The sequence below is a fragment of the Delphinus delphis genome, chromosome 1 (assembly GCF_949987515.2).
Source record: "Delphinus delphis chromosome 1, mDelDel1.2, whole genome shotgun sequence".
NCBI lineage: Eukaryota > Metazoa > Chordata > Mammalia > Artiodactyla > Delphinidae > Delphinus > Delphinus delphis.
This window is the reverse complement of record NC_082683.1, coordinates 139,068,333-139,095,141: the sequence shown is the minus strand read 5'-3', so window position 1 is coordinate 139,095,141 and position 26,809 is coordinate 139,068,333. Positions and strand designations below refer to the sequence as shown.

Here is a 26,809-nt window from a genome sequence, read left to right as displayed (position 1 = left end):
CCAGGCCACCAGGAGGCACCCAGCAGCATCTCTGCTGCCTTCTCCAGGGCCAAATTCAGTCCTATTTTCTGCCTGAGGAAGGGTTCCAGGCAGCTACAGAGAAGACCAGGCACCTAGAGGGGCAAGGGAGCAATTGAAGGAAACCCTCAAGACATAAAACTGAAGTGACACCACCGAGGGCCCTGCCAGCACATCCCCGTCTATGGCATCTGAGAACTCGGACGGTCCCTCATCCTGCAGTCAGGCTGCCTTGTAGCCATAAGGGACAGACGGGCCTACTTTTCGGCTTACCTCTGTATATAATATTAAAAGAACACGCTCACGGTACCGTTGGCAAGGGAAGGAAAAATAGCACTTGGATTTTTCTTTCTTTAAATATATAAAGTAGAGTGCATTTCGAGACTTTCTGTCATAGAAAATTTTTCCGAACAGAAATTCAGACTGACTCTACCTCAGCTCGATTAAATCCTGCATCACGTGGCATTCCAGCGCGGTCTGTTCTGAGGTGGCAAGGGGCCAAAGGGAAGAGGCTGGGCCAGGCTACTCCTAGTTACAACTCATGCTCAGCTGCTAATTACACCCGACATCTCTCTAAGTGCTTTCCGTGGTTTGATCCTCCACATAGCTCTGAGTGGTGGATACCATTATTATCGCTATACTGTAGACAAGGAAACTCAGGCACTGACGAGGCTCCTTGTCAAAGACAACACAGGAAGTGGGGAAGCGGGAAGAAACCCAGCTGGTAGGAGGGAACTCACAATCACTGCCTTACGTGCTCACGGTTTGGGCCTGTCTCCTCTTTCCTGTCAAAGTGATAAGCACCTATCAGAATGGCCCAGGAACGATCTAAAAGCAGAAAACGAAACTAAGATACTGTGAGACCTTCTCTGAGTCAGACACTGGCCTAAGCACTTTCCTTTCGGAAGTGTGAGATGGAAACTCAGGGCCAAGGTGGGCTGACTTCTATCATTTCATTAGCCCCATGTGTACTAAAAGCCTGTAAGGCCTTTCTGAGGCTCAGCTCAAGACCTTGTGGAATCTGCAAAGACTAAACCCAGGGCCAGGTTCCTCACTCATCTTGACTTAAATATTTTTCAGCTTTTATGACTGTGACCCAGCTCTATCACACACCCGTCAAACACTTCTCTTTTAAGGTTCTTTACCAACTCACTGAAAAAAAAAAAAAAAGGACGGGGGGAAGGGGAAGATGTCCTCTTTGACCTTTGGGAAATAACTTCAGAAGTCAAAAGAAGCTTCTGGAGGCCAGCAGGAAAGTTACAGGGGAGGCAGCTAGAGACTACCACTAATTAGCATTGAGAGATGAGCAAGTTAGAGTTTGCTCTACCTCATCTGCCAGGCTGGCTCCCAATCTCTGTCTCGCTCCTGGTCTTGTGCTCCGCATGCACCTCCCACCTGGAGAGCCAAAGCACAAAATGAGGGCTGCTGCCTCAGCTGAACCCCTCTCCTCTTCGATTCAATAATAAGTAAACTCCAAAACTGAAACTTGAAAGGGAAGGAAACTGTCAACACCAACACTACTTTCTAATGACTTAAACTAGCAGTATCCAATAGAAATATAATGTGAGTTATGTAAGTACTTGAAACATTTCCAGCAGCAACATGAAATAAGTAAAAAGAAACCAGGGAACTTAATTTTGATAATCGATTTTATTTAACTCAATATATCCAAGATATTATCCTTTCAACATGCAATCAATAGAAAATTAGTGAGCTATTTTATACTTTTTTAACACAGTAAGTCCTCAAAATCACGTGTGACATTACAGCACATGTCAATTAGGATTAGCCTTATTTCACATGCTTAATAGTCACAAGTGGCCAGTGGCTACTGTACTGGATGGCAGAGAGTTAAACATTATGCTCTCTGCTACTATCTCACAAACACAGATTAATTCATCTTTAATTAATCTTCACTTTACACAACCAGAAATTATTACAGGAAGAAACAGTGAATTATTACTTTGCTTCCAACTGCTTTGAATTTCTGTATAAATCTATTTTCTCATTTAATCTTCACCATAACCTGTAAAGTTGGTCCCTATAGTATTCTTTTTCCCTATAGTATTCTTTTTCCCTATAGTATTTTAGATGGGTAACAGATTGGCATAACGCCATCTCTCTCTCTCTCTCTCTCTTTCTCTCTCTCTCTCTCTCTCTCTCTCTCTCTCACTCTCACACACACACACACACACCCTGCTATATGTTCTCGATTTATGTAGCCAAGGACCAGATCAGAACTGAAGCCACACAGCAATATAGAGCCCAAGTGAAAGAAAGCTTTACTGCTGCTCTTTTATACACCACCATTCCAGAAGAATTTACTCTAATAATCTAAGCATTTCCACTTAAGGGGACACATACAAACAAGAGGACCGTCTTGGTCCTTAGTCAGTCAAGGCCACCTCATCATAGGGGAGCTGGCATGGTCAGGCCCCGGCTCCTGGAAGCCTGAGTCCTCTCAAGGTCAAACAGTCCCTTCCTCCAGGGGCTTTTTGCAGCTCATAAGACAAAGGACACACACACACAAATAATGAGATTAAACATATAAGCAAATAAACCAAATACATAAGTATGTAAAAATATACTCTGGGATGGCAGGAAAGAGATTCTTTCTGAAGTTATTAGGAAAGCTTTATGCAAGTTTGGAAAAAGAGCAGGATTTAAAGAGATGAACGCAGGAGAAAGGGCCCATGCCAAGCAGAGGTCATGGTGTATTTGACCTGGAGGACACAGGCGTACAAAGTGGTCACAGGGTGAGCTGTTCTTCTGGCTGAAGAACAGGGAAACATGAGGGACAGAGTATGAAACAAGGCTGCCAAGGTGGGTAAGAGGGTAAGAGTCATCGTCAGAGGTCTTGAATGTTCACTAAGGATTTAGGATTTTACTGTCTAAGAACTGAGTGCAGGAGAATTAACATCGACAAAGGAGTACTTCAGAAAAACTTGCTACCATCTGCAAGGGTGCAAAAAAATTGAGAGTTAAAAACAAAAGCAAAGAAGCAAACAAACAACAAAGAGGGCTAATGGAGCATCAGTTCAGAGGACACTGCGTTATTCTGGGTTATGGACTTATAACAACCTAAACTATGCTGGTGGTAGGAAAAGTGATGCTAGGAGAGAGTGAGATTCACAGGTCTGGGAACTGGGAGAGACAAAGGCCTCAAGTTTAAAGCCTCTGCAAGATTAAAGTCTACGTTACTAGAAGAATGATGGCGACCTTCACGCAAATAGGAAAGTCAATATAACTGAAGAGTTTCCCCCCTTGGGGATGGGCAGCAGAAGAGATAATGATCTCAGGTTGGATATGAAAATTTCCCTAATAAGGCCTGAATCTGTTTTGTGCACCTACTTTAATAGTCTAAGTGAATGATGGTTGAAAGAAATCCAATAAGCACCTGGCTTTTCTTAGAACTTGCCTTACTAGTTCCTGATAACTTGAGCCTGTTGGTCACTTACTTTATGCAAGCTGGTCTTGGCAATCTGCTCAGTTGTCCTCTGAATGACCTCAGCAGATATGCTGATCACTTTTCACATCTGCCCTAACCACTGAGGGAAGGAAAATTCCAATCTGGAGATGGCGCTTTCTGGCCCGGCTTTTACTTCTGAAAGGGCCACAGAAATGAGACACAACTTTAGATCTGAAACTTTTTATGCTCCTATACTTAAAGTAGAAAGAAAGTCTATAGGTCAACGTCCGTGATAAAGTTCCTTGTCAATGATCTCCTGAAGTCTATGAAATCTAGGAGTCAAGATGCCCATTTGTCAGTTAATCCTCAATGGTGGAATATTCTATAGCAATTCTGTTCCACACATTTTGAGTGGTGGGTCTCTGATACCGAGCAGGGCCCTGTGGGGCTCCTGGGCACAAAGCCTTTCTGTTTCCCCCATTTCTTTGATTACAGGAAGGAGCCTTCGTTCAGCCTCCATGACCTTCCCTGAGTCCCAGTGGGCAGATTCAAACAGTTGTTAATTAGGGAAGGGAGGGGATGCGAGACCAGGGAGAAACAAACAGTCAAGAGAAACAACAGTGCAGCCTTGGGGCAAGGTCCTGGCTCCCCATCAAGGGATACAAACAACATCTTTGAGCTGTTTTGCAAATACTGAAACCCCCTCCAGGTGGGAGAAGTTAAGGATGGTAGCTACCCACAAGCATGTAGACCCCAGACAAGTTGGAACCTGAAGGTTGATGATGCTGACTCCTACTTACCTCACCACCAACCCATCAGAAGAATGTCCACAAGCTCATCATGCCCTCTTTGAACCATTACAATAAAACTTCTCACTATCCTCTCCAAGTGGGGACACATAGTTTTCCGAGGCAGGAGTCCGCTGTGTTCCCCTTTGCCTGGCAAAGTACTAAAGCTATCCTTTTCTACTTCACCCAAAAATATGTCTCTGAGGTTCAATTCAGCACCGGTGTAGAGGGAAGCTGAGCTTTTGGCATCATCTCCTAAATAACCAAAATATCACAGAGACCAAAATGCTTCATACAAATGGAAATTACTATTTGTAAAAACACACCGCTTATCAACGCTTCCCAGCATGTCCTTAGAAGCTATGAAATTAAATTAACACTTTTAGGAAAAGGATCGAATGTGTGTGTGTACACACACTCAGAGACATATACTTCAGAGCTATCCCCCAATGTGCCACCTTTCACAGACTTGGTCAACTCTTCAACAACATGTGGTAATAACGTCTTTCAAGCATTAAGCTTTTGAAAAGTGAATGAGGCCATTTTATTCGGTGGAAAATAGAGCCGTGATTTAGAAAGCAGAATATAACTGTCCAGGTTGGAATACAATCCAGTCATGAGTTCTCATTGCCTCTGTCAATGGGTGTGGTAACCCATCTCCAAAGACAGCTCCCAGCAGTTCTTCCCCTCCCAAAGGCACAGACTCAACAGATGGAGAGCCTTTGTGCTCCCTTGACTCTGGGTTGGTCTTGTGACTTGCTTTGCTCAACAGAACACGGCACAAATAACATTCTTGTACTTTCAAACCCAGGTCTTAAGAGGCCTGGAAGCTTCTACTTCCTCTCTTGGAAGCTAGCTGCCACATGAAAATTTGACTACCCAGAGGGAGACAGGTCTGAAGCCATCGTGGTCAGTCGAGCCCAGCTGAGCTCCCAGCTGAATGCAGCTGCATGCCTGAGCCCAGGCAAAAAAAAAAAAAAAAAAAACAGCAGATGAACCCTAGCCACCCCACAGAATTGGGGAAAAATAATAAATCAGTGCTGCTAAGTTTGGAGTCCTTTGCTATGTGATAATAGATCACTGAAACAATGGGTGACAAAAGATATCAAATGGCTAAAAGTGAGCCAGATCTACCATTCATCTGTGACCATCTGTGGTTCTATTGGGATTTTGTAGACTTCTGCTTGCAAACTAATTCGAGTGGAGAAACAGATAGGACCTTCTCTTGTCATATTCAAACTCTAGCATTCAGTAACATCTAGGATACTGGTACTGACGTTCACAATGGATTCTGACAATTCTACTCCCAGAACCCTGTAGGGCTAGGAAAACTCTCCCTGGACTGGTACATGAAGCTCTCTCCCTCCCTGTATTCCTGCTTTATCTAACACAATGCCACAAACCTGCAAATGCTGATGTAAGAGAGAGTAACAAGATGACGAATGCTGGAGTGAATGAAACTTCAGTGTGAGTACCAGGAGGATGAAGAGAAGCTGGCAGAGGCCTTGAGTGCACTTTATGGCATGGAGCCACACAGACAGCAATGACTGGGCAGGCATGGGGTAGACTGAATTATTAGCCCCAATTCTTGACCTTTCTCTACATCCATACCCTTGCCATGAATGTGCTGTGGTCAGATGGACTTCTCTGCCCCTTGTCTTTGAGCCTGTTCATGTGACTTGATTTGGCTAGTAAAATGTGGGTGCAGGTGACAGCGTGCCAGGTCTAAGCCTAAGCTTAAGAGGCACCATGTGTATCACTTATAATTTTACCCTTTTGCAAAAGAAGAGCATACCCCCCTTGGCTCACTGGTCCCAGGAGGAAGCTGAGAGAGACATGGAGCAGAGCCAATCCAGCTGACCAAGCAACTCGTGATCAAGAAAGACATGATTATTGCTGAATGCCACTAAGATCTTGAGGCTGTCTATTACCCAGCAATAGTTGACTAATACAAGACTCCTTTATTAGATGCTAACATTTGCAAACTACACATGGTACTTTAGAACAACAGAATGCCTTCTTAGCTATAAAAGTTGTAACCATATTAGCAAATGAATGGTTAGATGGTCTCACTGACAAGCAAAATATTAATACAATATACTGAATATCACTAAATTTTTGCTCTCACAAATCTAAGGTTACCTTTCTACAGATTGTAATCTGGTATTCCACATTCTCCATAATTTAATAACTCTAACTTAGTTTTGTACCCAATTCCCTCTCACTTATATTTTATATTACATTCGAACTGGATTACCTGTAATTCTTGAATATGGGTCACATCACGTCTAGCCTTTCCTCATCTAGTTCCTTCCTACACCCTTCATCTGACAGGTTTAGATTCTCCAGTCCCTTAGGGCCAGGGTCAGCTGTCACCTCTATAAGAAATCTGCTCTGATCCCACCTTTTAAGGCAGTCTCTCAACCCTCTGACTCTTATCACGATGTGTATGTCTTTTCCTTTTCTGGTATTTGGCTTATTCTGCCTCATAACACTTCTTCATCCTCTTACGAACTCCTAGAAAGCAAGGTTTATCTCTGTATCCTCCATGGCATTTAGCAAAGGGCCTGACACACCGTGTACCGGCCAGTGAATACTTTTTCGCGTTAAGGAATGAGTGACGGATGGGAGGCAGCAGGAAATGACATTGAGAAAGAAATGTGGACTTTGGAGTCTGAGACATCTGATTCTACCGCTTAGTAGCTGAGTAACTCTGGATCAGTTAGTCACACTGTGCTCAGCTTCCAAATCTGTAAAATTAAGATGGCACAGATTTCACAGGATTGTTATGAAAATTCAACATGAAAATGAATGTAAATGCTTCTTGGTGTCTGACATATGGTGAAGGCTCCATAAGTGGTAGCTCTAATTACAAAAATGACAATGACACAGAACCTCACACAGAAGTTAATTTCAACAAATCCCTGATACTAGATTATTTCCTCTTAAAAGTTAAGTGTTTGCGAGTAACAGTAATGACTCTAGTTCCCATTAGCTGTTTTCCCAGGTGTGGTTTCAAAGAGCTGGATTCTACTTTATTAAGATGCTCATATGTCCCTCTTCTCCACAGTTCTTGTTTCTATTGGTAGTGACCACTAGAAGCAAATTTGTTCCAGGCAACAAATACATCTCCTTAAAACAAACCAAAATGAAATCTTCCTCCGTCCACATACATGAGTCCACTTGTAACAGAGCATTACCCCTTCCACATTGTTCCCAATTCTTCCCCAGGGGACTGAAACAACCAATGCAATGGATCAAAAGCTAGAGATTGAAACGCAATAGAATTCCTTGACAGAGACTGAATAGTGCAACTTGAGTTGTTGACATGTAAACATCATTGCAATGAGGTTCTTTATTGAATAAGAGATGTAGGGGTGCTTTTATGAGTAAAAGTACCATGAAAATGTCAAGTCTTGGGTATTATTGTTAAAGTAATTCAGCAAAAACTGCTTCATCTGCCTCGACTAACTGGAATTTTGTACAAACCCATAGCCACCCTGCATCAGGGTAATCATTGATCTTCCAAAGGACAAACTCAAGATTAGGCAAACTCAAAAGGCTGTAAGTGGCCAGGCATGGAACGTCAGTGAGTGAACTGGGCCTGATGTGCGTTCACGGGCTCAGCCGTTTACTGGAGGCCATACTCGGACTGAACCGGCAACTGCTACCCGTTCCACCAACTGTTGCCTAAGGAAATGGAAAATCAGTGTTGTCAGACCTTCTCAAGAAATTTGGGGTTTTGTGTGAAACATCCTGATTTTTAAAGGCCGCCTTGCTTTTTTATTTTAAAATTCTCTGGGGGCCAAAGAAAATATATTTGTAAACCAGATGTGGCCATGGGTTGGTAGTTTGTGACCTCTGCACTAGATAGTCTCAAGTCACTATGAATCATCACAGGATGGTTAAAAGACGATTTCTAAGTTCACTGTAATTGTGTTTTGAAACCGAGAATTTCTAATTCACAGAAAGAGTAATTCCTTATAAACTTATAATAAACTCCAAAAAACATGTCATTCCCTCCATTATTAATCCTTGCCCGCTTTTGTACCTCCATGTGCTCAGTCCTACAGTTCTGGACCAGGACACCCTGTGGCCACTGTCCCGTGCACCTGTTTATGTCCTACTAGTTCTTCAAAGCTTGATTTAAATGTGAGCTCTGCATAAAACCTCCATGATCCTCCTCAAAGTCTTCTAGGTATAAATTATGATGAAAACTGTCCAATGTAAAAGATCTGCCTTGATTTTTATCATTTCCCATCAGCCCTCTACCCACAACCCCATCACCCCTGCACCCCACCCCGCCCCCCAGCAAACAGAACACAGGAACACTGCAATTGTTCATATGAAAGGCCTGGATGGAGGGGCCAAGGATGAAACTCAACTGCACTTACCACCAAACACGTCTCCATTCTGGTAGTTCTTCCCTTTCTGGGCTTCCTCTTCATTTTGAACAGTGGCAACATGCTTCGCAGAGGCACAGCCCATAGTCTCATTCGGTCAGCTTCAGCCGGGCTGAACTGCAAAGCATCTCTACAGACACGGGGACATTTTCTTCTCTTTAGACACAAGGAAAATCCACCTTCTTGCTGAGTCGGTCAAAATGTGCGCACCTGCAAGAAGAGAGCGCCAGATCAGAATGTGGGACACGAAGCCAGTGTCTCAGTCTCCGTGGTGATTCCCGCCCGACCCCGCTGGACTGGGGTGCGACCAGGCGCCGAAGAAGGAAATGCAGCACGGGTCACTCTCATCTGACCCCCACTTGAAAAGCAAGGTCAGAAGGCCTGTGCCCTGCACAACACGTGGCTGGACTTTTTTTTTTTTAATCTTTATTGGAACATGATTGCTTTACAATGTTGTGTTAGTTTCTGCTGTATGACAAAGTGAATCAGCTATATGTATATCCCCATATCCCCTCCCTCTTGCGTCTCCCTCCCACCCTCCCTATCCCACCCCTCTAGGTGGTCACAAAGCACCAAACTGATCTCCCTGTGCTATGCGGCTGCTTCCCACTAGCTATCTACTTTACGTTTGGTAGTGTATATATGCCCATGCCACTCTCTCACTTTGTCCCAGCTTAACCTTCCCCCTCCCGGTGTCCTCAAGTCCATTCTCTATGTCGGCATCTTTATTCCTGTCCTGCCCCTAAGTTCATTAGCACCGTTTTTTTTTAGATTCCATATATGTGCGTTAGCATACGGTACTTGTTTTTCTCTTTCTGACTTACTTCACTGTATGACAGACTCTAGGTCCATCCACCTCATTACAATAACTCAATCTTGTTCATTTTTATGGCTGAGTAATATTCCATCGTATGTATGTGCCACATCTTCTTTATCCATTCATCTGTCAATGGACATTTAGTTTGCTTCCATGTCCTGGCTATTGTAAATAGTGTTGAAATGAAGATTGTGGTACATCTTTTTTTTTTTTTTACTTGTTTGTTTTATATACATTTATTTTATTTTTGGCTGTGTTGGGTCTTCATTGCTGTGCACGGGCTTTCTCTAGTTGTAGCGAGTGGGGGCTACTCTTCGTTGCAGTGTGCAGACTTGTCATCGTGGTGGCTTCTCTTGTTGCAGAGCACGGGTTCTAGGCGTGCAGGCTTCAGTAGTTGTGGCACGCAGGCTCAGTAGTTGTGGCTCGCAGGCTCTAGAGTGCAGGCTCAGTAGTTGTGGTGCCTGGGCTTGCTTGCTCCACAGCATGTGGGATCTTCCCAGACCAGGGCTCGAACCTATGTCCCCTGCATTGGCAGGCGGATTCTTAACCACTGTGCCACCAGGGAAGCCCCATCTATCTTTTTGAATTATGGTTTTCTCAGGGTATATGACCAGCAGTGGGACTGTTGGGTCATATGGTAGTTCTATTTTTAGTTTTTTAAGGAACCTCCACACAGTTCTCCATAGTGGCTGTATCAGTTTACATTCCCACCAACAGTGCAGGAGGGTTCCCTTTTCTCCACACCCTCTTCAGCATTTACTGTTTGCAGATTTTTTGATGATGGCCATTCTGACCGGTTTGAGGTGATATCTCATTGTAGTCTTGCTTTGCATTTCTCTAATGATTAGTGATGTTGAGCATCTTTTCATGTGTTTTTTGGCAATCTGTATGTCTACTTTGGAGAAATGTCTATTTAGGTCTTCTGCCCATTTTTGGATTGGGTTGTTTGTTTTTTTGATATTGAGCTGCATGAGCTGCTTGTATATTTTGGAGATTAATCCTTTGTCAGTTGCTTCATTTGCAAATATTTTCTCCCATTCTGAGGGCTGTCTTTCCATCTTGTTTATGGTTTCCTTTGCTGTGCAAAAGATTTTGTTTCATTAGGTCCCATTTGTTTATTTTTGATTTTATTTCCATTCCTCTAGGAGGTGGGTCAAAAAGGATCTTGCTGTGATTTATGTCTTAGAGTGTTCTGTGGTTGGACTTTTTTTTTTAACATCTTTATTGGAGTATAATTGCTTTACAATGGTGTGTTAGTTTCTGCTTTATAACAAAGTGAATCAGCTATACATATACATATATTCCCATATCTCCTCCCTCTTGCATCTCCCTCCCACCCTCCCTATCCCACCCCTCTAGGTGGTCACAAAGCACCGAGCTGATCTCCCTGTGCTATGCAGCTGCTTCCCACTAGCTATCTATTTTACGTTTGGTAGTGTATATATGTCCATGCCACTCTCTCACTTTGTCCCAGCTTCCCCTTCCCCTTCCCCATGTCCTCAAGTCCATTTTCTATGTCTGCATCTTTATTCCTGTCCTGCCCCTAGGTTCTTCAGAACCTTTTTTTTTTTTTTAGATTCCATATATATGTGTTAGCATACGGTATTTGTTTTTCTCTTGCTCATTTACTTCACTCTGTATGACAGACTCTAGGTGTGGCTGGACTTTTTGAGGAGCTAAAAAATTTCTATTTATTTATTCAAATAAATATTTGAGCACTCCTACTTGCCACACACAAACTTAATGGGCTATATAGGTTTGCTAATGTTCCGGAATCTCAAAAAGCTTCAGAGGGAGGAAAGGACATTGATGAGATCCATCGAGTTCCAGAGGCTGGGAGAAGTCCTCCGACCTCCTCATCCTGTCCTGCACACAGGCCAGCTCTTCCTAGCTCCTCAGATTTTGCCAGGAGGAGGTGGGTTGGAACATGGGCTAGCATTTCCAGTGGGTTCCATAAATGATTCAATACTTTTATTTTACTTGAGGCGATACTGTTTGGGAAGGAAGGAGATGGGGGAAAGGACTTGAATGTACTTTTTGTCAATTTTCTGCTTAGTTAGCTGAATGCTTTAAGGACTGAGCAGATGTAGGAATATGATGAGAAGAAAATGAGGTGCTCATCCACCTCTTTCAGAGCCTTTATGCCTCTGTTTGACCTCTACTAAAGGCTGCAAGCGCATTTATGGATAAACCACAAAGGAGATAATCCCCTAGTTAACTGGAGTGAATTTACCTTCCCCTGCCCCACTCAAGGTCACCATCCAAATTCTCAAGGTGTGTCATGCTCAGGTTGCTCATTTTTATTTATTTTTTCATCATCCTTATCAAGCCGTTCCAGTCTCGTAGATGTTCACTTTGAAACATCTACCGATGCCTTCATCTCCATCCGTCCCACTGTAACATAGGCCCTTACCCCTCACATCAGCACCCATACTCCACTACTCTCCTCTCCGCTTTAGGAACAACTGACGTTTCTCAGTGTCAAGAACAGTGCTACCCAAAGGCAGCTGCAAGTTTTCTCTTCCAACAAAATTGGTTCCCCTAAGCCCTCCTTCCTAGAGCATTGACCACATCTCTGGACAGAGAAATTCTATCATTTAAACCACCTAATCTCAGCAAAGGGAAATTTTCAAATTAGCCCAGTACTAAAAGATAATTCTAAATCAATCTAATAAATGAACTTAGATACCACAGGTAATGATCTTACATCAAGCCAAGCAAATACAAATTTCAACATCAACTCAATGGCTATAATACTAACCATGTCTTTGTATAGTTCTCCAGACTAGTTTCTATCACTGGTTATATAAAATCATTAACAGAAAGTATAGGGTTAGTTGGTAATGTTTTACAAACAAGGATGATTTTTTTCCTAGTTAATGCTTATCAGTTTCTCAACACTATTAGGTAACCTCATGTTAACACATTTTCCCCTTTTTAAAGCTATATGGAAAACACACACACAACTATTCTGATGATAGTTAGCAGCAATGTCATTAAAGCTACAATATTACCACTGGTGGTCCACTCATATTTGTCTATAGAGCTCCCAGGCCAGATGGGGGAGATGTGCTGACTTTTTTTTTTAATCTACACAATACAGTGTATTAAGTGCCACGATAAATGATTCACAGGAATCTATGGCAATGTAGAATTCAAGGAAGCAGATTAAATGATGACTGGGAAAAGGCAGGAATTAAAAGAAGTGATATTCTGTAGGGTCTTAACGTTTGGTAGAAACTTGCCAGGCTGAAAGGACAGTACCATCATCCAGATGTGAAGAACTGCCCGAGCTATGACACTGGAACTTGGAAGTGCGTGGCGGGTGTGTGTGTGTGTGTGTGTGTGTGTGTGTGTGTGTGTGTGTGTGTGTGTGTGTGTGTGTGTGTGTGTGTGTGTGTGTGTGTGTGTGTGTGTGTGTGTGTGTGTGTGTGTGTGTGTGTGTGTCCAGAGGGGTCAAGGTCGGGGCGGGGCAGGGAAGAGGACTGCACTGCTGATGCTTGTGAAGGCCCTGGAGGAGGCCTTGCTAACTTTATCCAACTTTAAAGATAAACTATAAAACCTCCTACGATGTAGGAAGTCCGTTTGATCCAAATGTGAGCACACTTTGAGAGACATTAAATTAGTAGTGCTGATATCCACTCTGTCGACCTACTACAGTTTTTAAAGAAACAGCGCTGAAATATGAGACAAGAAGGATAGGAGACAGGAATCAGTTCTAAAGGCAGAAGGGAGAACACTCCTCTGTAAGCAGGTGGCGGCTAAGGGTTGTTGCTGCTGCCGCTTGGCCCATCTCCCTCGTTCCCTTTCAGCACCACCACGTAAGGTGACAGGTGTGGGCTCCCAGAATGAATTCCTTACTTTTCAAAAAGGAATGTGGGAAAACCACCTCACACGTACATAGTACACCGCAGAGCAACCCGAAGTGAGAGGGGAAACCTCGCCTCCCCTCCCAGTCTGTTGCCGCCTCTTCAGAATAAACAAAGTAAAAACAGGAAAGGAGAGTGGGAAACCCTAGCAAAATCCAGAAGGACAGTAGAAATCCAGAGACAGTTTACAACCCTCCTCTCTGGGCGTCCTCTTCCTTTGCTGCTCCTCATTCCTATTTCACGCTGACAGCCTCACCATCTACCCAAGAAGTTAATGTAAGAATCTAAGACGTGAATTACTCTTTGCTATTCCCGAAAAGCACTGTGCGCTGTTTCTTCTGTTCTAGAAGTTCTGTTTGTAGCAACAAATCTTACTTGAATAAAAAAAAAGTTGAAATCACATGAAAATCAAACACACTGCAGCAGGCAAACAAAAATAAAACATAAAAAACCTTTTCAAAGGACTTCTCTATTATTCAGGCATGGAAGTGAGAGGCATGTTAATAAGCAGATTAGACGCGATTCTAATTAGACACATCCAATTCAAGTGATGACTTGAGAAGTCTTCATTTAATTATATTTTTTAAAAAGCACTATCACTCGGGGCTTCCCTGGTGGCGCAGTGGTTGAGAGTCCTCCTGCCGATGCAGGGGACACGGGTTCGTGCCCCCGTCCGGGAAGATCCCACATGCCGCGGAGCGGCTGGGCCCGTCAGCCATGGCCACTGAGCCTGCATGTCCGGAGCCTGTGCTCCGCGACGGGAGAGGCCACAACAGTGAGAGGCCCACATACCGCAAAAAAAAAAAAAAAAAAAAAAAAGCACTATCACTCAATGTGAGTTCTCTCCAAATCACAATTAGGTGCGGGTTTTGTTTTTGAAACACACACATTATGTATTTTATAGCAGTAAGTTAATTTTAAGAGTGAGGTTTTCAAGTTTTACAACCTTGACAGAAATATATTTTAATATTTTGCCCATTTCGAAGGAGATAATTATGAAGTTATCTGAGAGGCAGAGGATCTCCAACACTCAAAATTAACCATTGGTCACTGGGGAAAGTTTTTTACTATGTCATTTGGATTCTGCACATAAACAATTGTCCATCCATTCATTCATTTAATCAACAGATATTTATTGAAAACTACTAAACCGACAGACACGTTTTTGGCAGACACTGGGTATATAGAGATAAACAGGACAAGATACAGTGTCCTCCCCAACCATCCCCATAGAATATGAACACTCAGAGAAAGGTGATCGTGAGAGAGACCAGTTTCACAACAATGTGGTACAGCAACTGCTGGATAAATATAGGATGACAGGGTAGTTCACCCCACAGGCACCTGATTCAGCCTCGAGATTGGGAATGTCAAGAAAGGTTGAGTTTGAGTCCCGAACATAGCTGAATAAACATCATTAAAACACTTCTGAACTGCATCTCTTTTATAGCCTGATGTAATGTCAAGGTTTCATTTCTACTGAAAATTCTCTTAATTAACCTCAATCTAACTGAGACCTCAAATTGAGGAGACCTTCAGAAATGTACCCCTAATTACTGCCACCATCATCTGCTCAAGCAAGTTTCCCTTCAGTTTCTACTATCCTTCACATAAATTCGAGCATATTTTTTTAGCTTCCATTTTTCCATTAGTTTTGCTCAGCTTTTCTCTCCCAACTCCCACAACATCTATTCATTCACCTCCCTGATACCAGCCCACTTAGAGAGGTAACTGAGGGTGCAAATGAGCATGCAGAGACCGAAAGCAACAAGAAGATCTGAGTCTCGTTCTCACATATTGTTATTAACAGCATGCTATTTCTGAAGTCACAGATCACAGTGTGAGAATTAAACTGAAGCATCTCTTTGATGTTTGATGGAATCTTCTAATACCAAGTCCCACTGAGGATGATTTTTTAAAACTAAATAATCTATATGATAGGATCACTGGGCACCTCAAAAACACGGGCTCCAATTAATAGCCCACGGCTTTGTGTAAAAATCTCCCCAAGTGGCTATACGGCTATATTACCCTATATCATGAAATTAGAAGCTGTAGTCCCTTCATAATGCTATGCATTAACCTCATACAGTGCCATCTTTATAGAATAATTTTCTTGCTTTGATAAAATACATTAGCACATCTGTAAATCCAATTCAAAATTTTTCCAAAAGACTAAAAAACCTTCAACTGTGCACGTTTATCCCTCCTCTCCTTACACTATGCCTCAAGACTCTGCAGACTATTTTAGATATCCTAAGGGGAATTATTGTTCCAGGACACTTCACATTATAACCTGAGGACGTTCTTTTCTGTATACAAGTAAGTCCATTACTTTTTTATGCATGTTATATATGTGTGATACATTTGCCCTTTTATAAGAAAAGATTATGGATTTATGATGGCTTTTTTCTTTTTTTCCAGTGCAGATGGGTTTCTTTTTATTGTTTCAGCTTTATTGAGGAATAACTGACAAAACTGCAATATACTATATTCAACAGGATGATTCAATATACTATATACATTGTGAAAGGATTCCCACCAAGTTAATTAATACATGTATCCCTTCACATATTTACTTTTTTTTTTGATGCATCCACAAGTTCTATTCTTTTAGCAACTTTCAATTATACAATACAGTGTTATCAACTACAGTCACCATGTTATACCTCAGACCTTATTCATCTTATAACTAAAAGTTTGTACCCTTTTACCAGCCTCTGCCTATTTTTCCCACTCCCCAGCTTCTGGCAACCACAATTCTACTCTCTGTTTCCATAAGTTTGACTTTTTTATTTTTAAGATTCTACATATAAGATTCTGTCTAGCTTATTTCACTTAGCTTAATTCCTTCCAGGTTCATCCATACAGTTGGGAATGGCAGGATTTCTTTCATAATCAGGCTGAATAATATTCCTCTGTGTGTGTGTGTGTGTTGTCTCACATTTTCTTGATCCATTCATTCACTGAAGGACACTTGTTTCCATACCTTGACTACTGTGAATAATGCTGCAATGAACATGGGAGTGCAGATATCTCTTCAAGATAATAATTTCATTTCCTTTGAATATATATATCCAGAAATGGAATTGTGGATGGCTTTTTTCTTTACCTTAACTTTTTGAACTGGAAGCATAATTTCATCAAAAAACCTACTTTTATAAAATTGGGAAGGAATAAAATATGCAAAATCTGTTTTAAGAAAAATCAAAGCAATATCTGACCTTCTTAAAAAAGGCTATGGAAAATATTTCTATTTATGTAATATTATGGATAATTTCACTTTCCACCAATTAATCATGTATTTTTTAATTTTGGATGGAAAAGCCAAAAAAACTATAGACAGTTTCCTTGTCAAGAAGGACACTTCCGAAAAATGAATTAAAAGTGGTAAACTCCATAAAGAAATCCTAGGCCAGAAAGAACACGAAGACACCACATGCAGCTTGGAGGGTTGGAGAAAATCGAATTCTGATTGCAATGCGTACAGAGAGCTATGAAGTCAGCAGTTAAGAAAAGGATAATAGGCACATTATTATTAGATCAGGAGCAAAGTACCCCCTTTCTTCTTTTGATTAAAAAGGGAAATCAAGACAAGGCAACATCTAAAAATTCCTTTCTTCTATTGAAGAAAGAGCCAACATCTAAGCTTCACAAAGAAAAATATATACATATAAATAACTAATCAGTCTGTTTGCCCATCTGTTCTGCTTCGCTGTAATGAGTGTTAATACAGCAGCCCACTGGGGGGAAGAAGAAAGACAGCCTGAAAGTGATTCCTAATCTTGAAGCTTTGGTATCCTTGGGCTACTGTTAACACCATTTCACATTTCATTGTGCATGTTAAAGATAATACACAAAGAGATGTCACATTTGACGTGAGGATACTCTGGAAAAGTCAAATCTTCCTATCACCCAGCAATTGCTGGCATCACAGAAGATATTTATTCCTCGTATCACACTCACTTAGTGGCATGACAATTGACAATATGCTATTAACGCCAAAGAAACAGGAATATCTGCTTCTGCTTTCTTTATGGGAAAACGCTCACTTCCACAAGTAATAATTGTACAGAGGTGTCTCTCCGAAACATAACAATAGTAAGTCCTATGCGAGATGATACATTTTTGTTGGGTCTCCGCAGTGAGGTATGAGGACAAGGAGACAAGGCGACAAGTGGAAGGAGCACTGGAAAGGGAGTGGGGATGCTGAGCCCTGGTCGCAAGGGTTACATGCCTGCCTCAGTACCAAGGCTGGGCTGCGTCTCTCTGAGTCTCTTCCTTTTTCAATTTTTTTTTTTTTTTTGCAGTACGCAGGCCTCTCAGTGTTGTGGCCTCTCCCCTTGCGGAGCACAGGCTCCGGACGCGCAGGCTCAGCGGCCATGGCTCACGGGCCCAGCCGCTCTGCGGCATGTGGGATCTTCCCAGACCGGAGCACGAACCCGTGTCCCCTGCATCGGCAGGCGGACTCTCAACCACTGCGCCACCAGGGAAGCCCTGAGCCTCTTCCTTTTATTCTATGACCTACCTGAACTTATGTCCAAGTGATGCTGAGGATGAAATTACCACTTATAAAAAGGCCATTTCTCACCTAGACTCGGTTTATTTAGAAACTTTGTTTCAGCACTTACCCAATTAGGATATACTTGCAAATTTTTTTTTCCCAAAATATTTCAGGAAGCCCTATGAGGTCTAAAGATTTATTATGTTTTGGCCCAAGGGTGTTGATTTCAATTGTGTATCAAGTGAAAAAATGAACAAGGCTTAGCTCTCTTATTTCCTCTTTTCTATTCTGCCTTTAATGGATAAAAATAAAAATTTTAAATGTTTCTTATAGAGAGCTGGATAGAAAAAGCTTGTGGAATAATTGTTCTTCAGCTAAGGACTTAGGAGTTTGGTGCCTTTACCCTGTAGCGGAAAACTCTATTCTTGTATTACCTATATGTGTTCACACAGTTCATGCATGGCTGACACTACTTCTGTGAAGGCAAGAGACGAAAATACCAGATCTTGATTAAAGCCACCCATCCACACCAGGGTGAACCTATGCAGAAGAATTAGGCCGTTTCTGGATTTGCTCCTCTGTGATCAAGGCCAATGGCGGCTATTCATGGACTTTTTGAGTTCTCCTTCTTTTCCCACCTCCAAGACTCAGAATACCAAGGGGATTTGCGGGAAGCTGCCAACCTGCATCAGTGGGGAATCTTCTGTACCAAGACACCCATGACCAGGATCTTTTGACAGCTGTGCTGCTGGTTCAGCATGTCACTTGGGACAAATCCATGTGATTTCCTTGTCAGTATCCTAGTAGTAACGGCTGTTTTCCTTCTTTTTTTGGATTGTTTTGAAAATCTAGGTAGATTATGAAACGCTGCGCAAAGCACTTATAAAATGCAAGGTAATGTTCTGTGCATACTCTGCTCTGCCAGGTGCCTGACATTACCTATCAGACTCATGGCTTTTCAGGAGCACTGGGTAGAATCAGTTTGCCCCCATATGTGGCCCTGGAGAAAACGAGAGAAAACAGTTGGAAAGGAAAAAATAAAAATCAAGAAATGACTAGAACATGTAAATAGAATAAGTATGAGTTACTTAAAAAAGCACAATTTGATTCCAATCTAAGCAGATAAGTCATGATCCTTCCTGAATGGCCAATGAAGGACATCCTGGGCGACCTGTGTGTTGAAATGCATTGTGAAGAACAGATAACGATTCCTTGCCTTTGAAGGGCCAGCATTCAGAAACGGCTAACAGATCATAAACATAATAAAGTAAAGTAAAATAAAATTCCAAATGACTAATGGACATGGCAAGGAAAATAGGGATCAGAGATGTTCTTCAAAGTCATAGCATATCTCAAGCTAATTAAATTAGTGCTTGTCTCAGCTTTATTTTATGCAACAAGAAATGTAGTAACATCCAGCAAATGTGCTACTCTTAGCAGACCCTTGGAAAGAGACCCTCGGGTAAGAGACCCTCATTTACCGAGGAGGAGGACAGTGAAACAGATGTCACGTCAGTCTTGAGCAGCTGATCCCCTTTAACAACATAAACTAGAACAGAACTGCAGCTGGATTAATCCCTTGGAAATCTGGATGTTACTTTCGTGGTGCTAAGGACAAGGGTTGAATGCCACTGACCTTTGTCTGATGCACACACTGGAAAAAAGACATGGGATGTTTTCCTTACTGAATTACAAAGACTCAACTTTTATACAAGGCTACTGTAGTCCACATTTCTGATTCAATTCAATCTCTAAACTTAATGCAGAAACTTGTATCTCAGCCTTAAACTGGTTACTGTGGTAGATACAAAGAAATATGACCAACAGATACAAAAGGTACAAATTACCCAAACTAACCATTAGAAGCAAACGTGAGAATTGTATAAAAACAAGAAAAGCCTGCTGCTATTTTATTTGTGGCTTCTGGTGCTAATATTTGAGTACATGTATGTTTAGTATCCTCAGAATTATAAAAACTTTGAACGAAGCAATGTAGTAACACTTTGATAAGATGCGAACACTAGAAAAAGTGTTTCTCTCAAAATATAAACGTGCATTCCTCTTTCCTCTCACAATAACCCCTTTCCTCCTTTTTTCCCCTCCCTACTAAAACAAATGAACTCATCCATCAGAGACTGCTGCAAAGTCTGGCCTAACAGTGCTTTCTTTCTCCCAGTGCTCTGCCTCAGGCCACACAATCCCAGGTCTGAGAGGAAGTCAGCAATGACCCAGTGATTGAGTAAACCCATTACTTGCCTGCTGGACTGAGAGCTGTTCACTGAAATGAGTGTCCCTAAGGGAAAGCCTTGGCCATCCGAAATTCTGCCTGCTAGAACCTTCAAGTTCCAACCAGAACAGCTCAATTTCTAGAAGTGGCCCAAAAACGTAGAGAAAGCAAACAGATAAAACCACTTTGTTGGTGAAGGACTCAGTCTCCCTCTGTTGCACACGCACACACACACACACACACACACACAATAAAAATTCTAGAGATGCAAAGATTACCTCCAGCATTTTGTGATTTTGTAAAGGAAAGGAGTTGTGTGGCTTTGGGCAAGTTATTGACTTCACAGGGCCTTGGGTTCTCATATACAAGATGGGATAAGACTGCATGAATTTTGAGGGGAGCAGATGAGACGATATATGTAAAGTGCTTAGCACAGCCCCTCGCAATTAGTAAAAAAAAATCAATACATGATAGTTACTGTCATTATCATCACCATCATCATGACTTAATGGGATGGTGATGAACTTTACGAAGAAAGGGGCAGAGGCAAAAGAGACTAGAAAGAAGAGATGGAAAGAGAGATGAGAGGTAAACTGTGGCAGCTTAGTTCTCCTTAGGAACTAAACCAAAGATAAGCAGGCAGGACCGAATACAGACAGAAGCCAAGAAACAGCAGCTCTGCAGCAGGAGAGGCTCATGGCCCCACTGCAGCTCCTGCACAGAGAGTCCTGAGCAGTGCCGCTGTTTCTGCAGCACTGGGGGTGGGCAGGCCAGCCTCTGTGTGGACATGCCAGGGCTGTGAAGGCAGAGGCCGCTGTGTGCAGACAAATCGAAGGTCAGTGAGCTCTCCTACACTTTGTCACAGCCTGGATGACTGTGCCACTCACATCTTCCACTCTTAGGTGTTTATGTGTCTGTCTCCTTCACCAGACAGATTTCCAAGGTCATGACCATGTCCTAATTATTCCTCTCTAGATTTCCTCTGGCACAGGTCAGGCACACAGTAGGTCTGCAATATATGGTGAGCAGATGAATTCTCTTAGAAACCTCTTTTCACAAAGAGACATGGGGGGCTCTTAAAGAAGGGAGCTCTCACATGAAAAGCTACTCAGCATCACTAATTATTAGAGAAATGCAAATCAAAACTACAATGAGGTATCACCTCACACCAGTTAGAATGGGCATCATCAGAAAATCTCCAAACAACAAATGCTGGAGAGGGTGTGGAGAAAAGGGAACCCTCTTGCACTGTTGGTGGGAATGGAGGTTCCTTAAAAAACTAAAAATAGAATTACCATATGACCCAGCAATCCCACCACTGAGCATATACCCAGAGAAAACCATAATTCAAAAAGACACAGGCACCCCAATGTTCATTGCAGCACTATTTACAATAGCCAGGTCATGGAAACAACCTAAATGCCCATCGACAGATGAATGGATAAAGAAGATGTGGTACATATATACAATGGAATATTACTCAGCCATAAAAAGGACTGAAATTGGGTCATTTGTAGAGACGTGGATGGATCTAGAGACTGTCATACAGAGTGAAGTAAGTCAGAAAGAGAAAAACAAATATCATGTATTAACACATATATGTGGAACCTAGAAAAATGGTACAGATGAACTGGTTTGCAGGGCAGAAATTGAGACACAGATGTAGAGAACAAAGGTATGGACACCAATGGGGGAAAGTGGTAGTGGTGGGGAGGTGATGAATTGGGCGATTGGGATTGACATGTGTACACTGATGTGTATATAATGGATGACTAATAAGGACCTGCTGTATAAAAAAGAAAATAAAATTCAAAAAAAAAGAAGGGATCTATCTCTCCTCCGCCTCAGGTCCTAGGTCACCTGCGTGGTCAGTGACCTCTTTAGCGTATCACCAATAGCTATAGTTAAAAATGGTCATCTGAGCCATGAAAGACAATTTAAAATTATGTTCAGTATATACTCCCTAAAAAGATAGGAAGGGAGTTATATGTAATATTATACTAGTATAATGGAATCTTGGAAGCATCTGGTACTTGTATACTTGTCCCTAATCTGCCCAAGAAAACTGTGCTATTTATTTATTTCAACAACCATTTTTTGGTAACTTGTTTAGTTCTCAACATTTCACTAGGGACCAGAGATTCCAAAATGGATAAGTCAGCCAACCTTGACTGTGCATGTCCTGACTGTCAGTTAGAGTCTAGAGCCGCGCTTCTAAAACTCAACCATCTGAAAAATCAAGGGTTTGGTTTTGTTTTTGCTGAAATTTAAATCTTTGCTAAGCTTTCCATGACAAGGAACTTTTTAAGGACGATGTCCTCAGAGGGCCAAACAAATTGAAAGTATAAATAACCATTTTCAGGTAGCACAAATCAATGTCCCTTTAAAAAACAAAACGAAAAAAAGCACTTCAGTTCTCATGCTGCTCTCAAGAAATGCATAGGACTTTTGGGAACTTCATCGATTTTGTACAGCTCAGTCAAAAAACGCATTCTGTGTGATCATCTACTTAAAGAAAACAAACGGTAAGAAGCTGAGAGAAAACAGACCTAGGAGGACAAAGCAAAATCAGGTGAGGAATAACCACTCCTCCCTAATGTACCAGCAGATGCTGTTCTGCTCCTGACGAGTTCCTTCCTGACTCTGCACTGGGCAGTCTTTCCACATACCTACCATGGTTTCGGTGATGTTTAGTGGGGTTTGAGACCACAAACACATAAAGGGAGGGTAAGAAGCTTTTCCCTGGCCTTGACGTTCATCTTCAGCCATTGAAAAGCTATTGAGGAACATCTAGGATTACAGGTTATGAGTTATTAGGACCTTGTAAATGTTACCAAAATTTGCAGTCTACTCTAAAACAGTTATTTGAAATCAGCCCAAATGTTCCCCATTTGAAGTAGCGTAACTACTGAACATGGTGTTCCTTCCCGCTTGTCCAACACAAGGTACTTAGAGAAAGAGACCAGAGGGACAAGCCTGGTAGGACCCGACAATGCAGGCAGGAGCCACACGACTGGGGCCCACCAACAGGAGACCATAGCTCAGCATCCAGACAACCTGGCCAGCACCTCTTGGCATTAACACTCTCCAAGGATCCACCTTCAGTTCCAGTCTGACACATGAAGGTTTCAAGTCTTTGTCTGAAAAAGAGAACTAAATGCATGGCTTGATGGTAAACACTTCTGTTGGAGAAAGACATGGCAGAAATGGGTTACGTTTAGGGTCTGACCCCGTTCTATTCTAACAAGGCCTTTGGCCAGCTGTCATCTCTGTGGGACCTCTAGCGGGGTCCAGGCTGAGGCAGTTTTGGTCCTGGATATGACAAAGGCACATCTGGCAAGCTGCTTAGTATTCCCGTATCTGGAAGGAAGTCACGCCCATATCGTCTCTATGACATCACTGCCATTACCACCCTAGGAATGGTACTGCAAAAATAAAAGACATAAATTTTCTAATTCCAAGATCTCCCTGAAAATGTTAAGGAATTTTTACGATTCACAAATTCAATTTTGTATTTGTAAATCGTGTTCTGAACCCTTTAAACCTCTCACCATTCATGAGCATTTTCCAGGCCACAGATTTTGTGTCTTTGCTGTTTTGAGAAAGGAAAAAGACACAAGGCAATGTCCAATGGACATCAGGATGGTCCTATTGGCAGTTTTAAAAACATCAGAACATGATTCAAATTTTTAGTAAAAAACTGTACTTCTCATAAGTTAGTAATTATCCCATTAATTTTCTACAACTAAGACAAATTAAGATGCTTATTGCATTGATTCTGTCAAGTCCTTCCCCTGGTCCAAAACCCTCCAAGACTCACTCTGCCTCTAGGGTAAAGCCCAAGATACTTGGACTTTCAAGCTAGACACGGCCTCAAGGACCACTGAGGTCAAGGTTCTTAATTTTACGTATGAGAAGACTGAAGTCTAAGGAGCTTAGGCAACTTACTCAGGGTCCCCGAGGACCCAGACCCATGGACTCACTGTTGCCTCTTGCTACTGCTCCAAGGTAACCAGCATCCTTTTCATCTCATCAGGTGGGTCTCACAGACCACCCTTCTCCCTCGATATTCTGCTCACATGCCTGCCTCTCTACTTCTGCTTAAGTCTTTACTCTTCCAGGAAGAAGACTTCACACCATTTCATGCCTTCCTTCAATCCTCTCTTTCCTAAACTCTTACTTGTAGAGTCAATTATTTGGTGTTTCTCAGGCGTCTCTCTCTAAATAGACACTAAGTACTTGGAGGGCAGAAACCATCTCCTGTATGTCTCCCCTGCTATGTTGGAGGCCCAACTAGACAGAGTAGGAACTCAATAAACCCGCTTCAAAATAGCCAGCAGCAGGCTGGCTTTGTCTTCCCACCTCTGCACCTGCTATCCTCTGCCTTGAAGGTTCTCCCTCCTTACCTCTGCCTGGTTGAAATTCTGGTATGAGCTGTCCCTCCCCAAAGGTCTCAGAATACCTGATAGAACCCTTCGCAGCCCTCATATAGTGCAGAATATTCTTAATTCCTAACTGCCCATCTATTGGTTCCATAAGTCTAGGGTATAAACTCCTTGGGAGACACAGATTATGAGTTTCTTGCTTCCTACTGTATCCCTAGCTTCTAACGGTGCTTAGCTCAGGATATGTGCTCAGGAAATAAATAAGGAATGAAGGCCCCCAGAAGAAAGTCTGAACTCCTCATGGAAATCAAGGCTTTCCATGCACATCTCCAATCTCATCCAGCTTTCTACAGGCATATTGCTCTAGCCAGTCTAGTCTTTAGCTACTAACCCCTGAACATACTTTCATATTCTAACCCGAACTGCCTCTGGCTCATGGTCTCACCTTAGATAGAAAGCCCTCCTGTTATTCATCTCCGCCTGTTTTCAAATTCTACCCATCCTTCAAGGTCCAGAACAAGTCTTATCATCTCTAAGAAAACTTGCTCCAGGCCACGCAGATCTTCCTCTTCTCTAAATTCATCAGCATGTGTTCACATGGCTCATTCATCGCCTGTTCATGTTGCTGCAAGTCCACAGTTATCTTTCCATCTCGGTGGAACCTGGCCTATGGAATCCCCTTTCCTCTGAAGTCAGCTCTTACCTCTCCATTTAGGACGTAATTATATACATGGTCTTGGGACATCTCCTGCACCATTGTTTTATATTGTTAACTGTTGTCTTGGTATCCTAGTCTACTTATAAATTTTTCAAGGCAAGTCATGCTTTCGATGTCTTTGATCCTCTGCAATTCTTTGCACAAAGTAGGAAATTAATAAATATTCGTTACTTGACATGTTAGCTAGAAAGCAAAGATATGCAGGAGGAGAGAACTACGAAAATTATAAAAAGTAACTTTTGCCAAAAGTGAAGTTGAAGTTTCTGATTATTAGAGGCTGTCTAATAAGGTCAAATGGTGATAGTATAATTACACCATCATTTGGTAAAATTACTCTCTGAATAAAGGTTACTTTTAAATAGAAACTTTTGTCCATATGATAAAAAATTATGAATAGAAAACAACAGAAAAGGAATAAAAAAGGAAAGAAATAAAAACATATACCCAAGATTCACACACACACACACACACACACACACACACACACACACTCCCCTACCCCTACATCAGGAGGGCTGGCTGTAGCACCCACAACTGCATCAGCTGACTTTTATGACAAGGTCTAGTTCATGACTGAGTTAACATCATGGCTTTCTACAAACGCTTGCCCAACAACTCCCTGAACATGAACAAAATAATTCTTCCAGAGTTGCAGGGAGAGGAGGGAGGAGTACCAATCTCTTTTTCCTACTTGGCCATAAACATTTCCTTACAGTAATTAGTTTTTGATGGACTGTGCCTAACTATTTATTTATTTTATATCTCACCATACTCCGCCCCCCCTCCCCACGCAATGTGTACAGCAGCTGCTTTCAACCATAAATAGCAACTTTAGAATACAAATGCTGTGTTGGGGGATCAGTAATTCAGGGTTCAGTAAGCTAGCAACAGTATGTCAAGACCTCCTAATCTACACCCTCAACTACCAAATGGCCACACACCCCCAAGACACGGGCCTGTAAACCCACTGTTCAGATCAGGGTTGGCTAATCACAAATCGATAGTGGCCAGCAACAGAAATATCACAAAACAGAGGAGCCTCTTTGCTGGGCTCCAAAAGCCAGGGGATAAAGGGATATAAATAGGAACCTAGGAAGCACACACACGACTAGGAACTAGAGGCCACAGAGTTGCCAGTTAGGATTTGGTCCTGGGAAAATCCAAGTTAGTCAGCATCTAGAACCCTCTAACAACCCCCACCTCACATGGGTTTTATATGCCAAAGGCTGAACACACGTTTTAGTGAAAATGAATTTTAGTTCCATTACCAGGAACGTTCTCCTAGCTGAAGACAAGAAGGAGAGAAAAGGACACTTTAATTTTTTTTCTAATAAATTAATGAAAACTGAATTCTCATCTCTGAGACATATTACCAGAAAGAAAATGAAGACTCATGCCCTCCTCCCCGTTGTTTAGTTTGGTTTTATCATCACCTCATCCATCTCGCTTTAATGGACCTGGGGTTTCTAGGGGCATTTGTAGTGAAGGGTCCTCCATTTCTTAAAAAATATACATATTTCACTGGTTTCCTTTCTCTAGACAATAGTGAAGGTCATGATATAGGAAAGCAGCATAACAATGTGGTTTTTTTGTTTTGTTTTGTTTGCGGTACGTGGGCCTCTCAGCTGTGGCCTCTCCCGTTGCGGCTCCGGACGCGCAGGCTCAGCGGCC

At 42.1% G+C, this 26,809-nt stretch overlaps 1 protein-coding gene across 2 annotated transcripts in view; it reads right to left on the bottom strand.

Moving 5' to 3' along the window:
- The window catches only part of C1H1orf21 (chromosome 1 C1orf21 homolog), a 227,754-nt gene that overhangs the window by 139,265 nt on the left and 61,680 nt on the right, over nt 1-26,809 (bottom strand). For both annotated transcript variants that reach the window (XM_060035253.1, XM_060035258.1), the window contains exon 2: nt 8,610-8,828. In XM_060035253.1, the coding sequence (XP_059891236.1) occupies nt 8,610-8,703 (94 nt within the window). In that variant the 5' untranslated portion in view covers nt 8,704-8,828. The remainder of the gene's footprint in view (nt 1-8,609; nt 8,829-26,809) is intronic.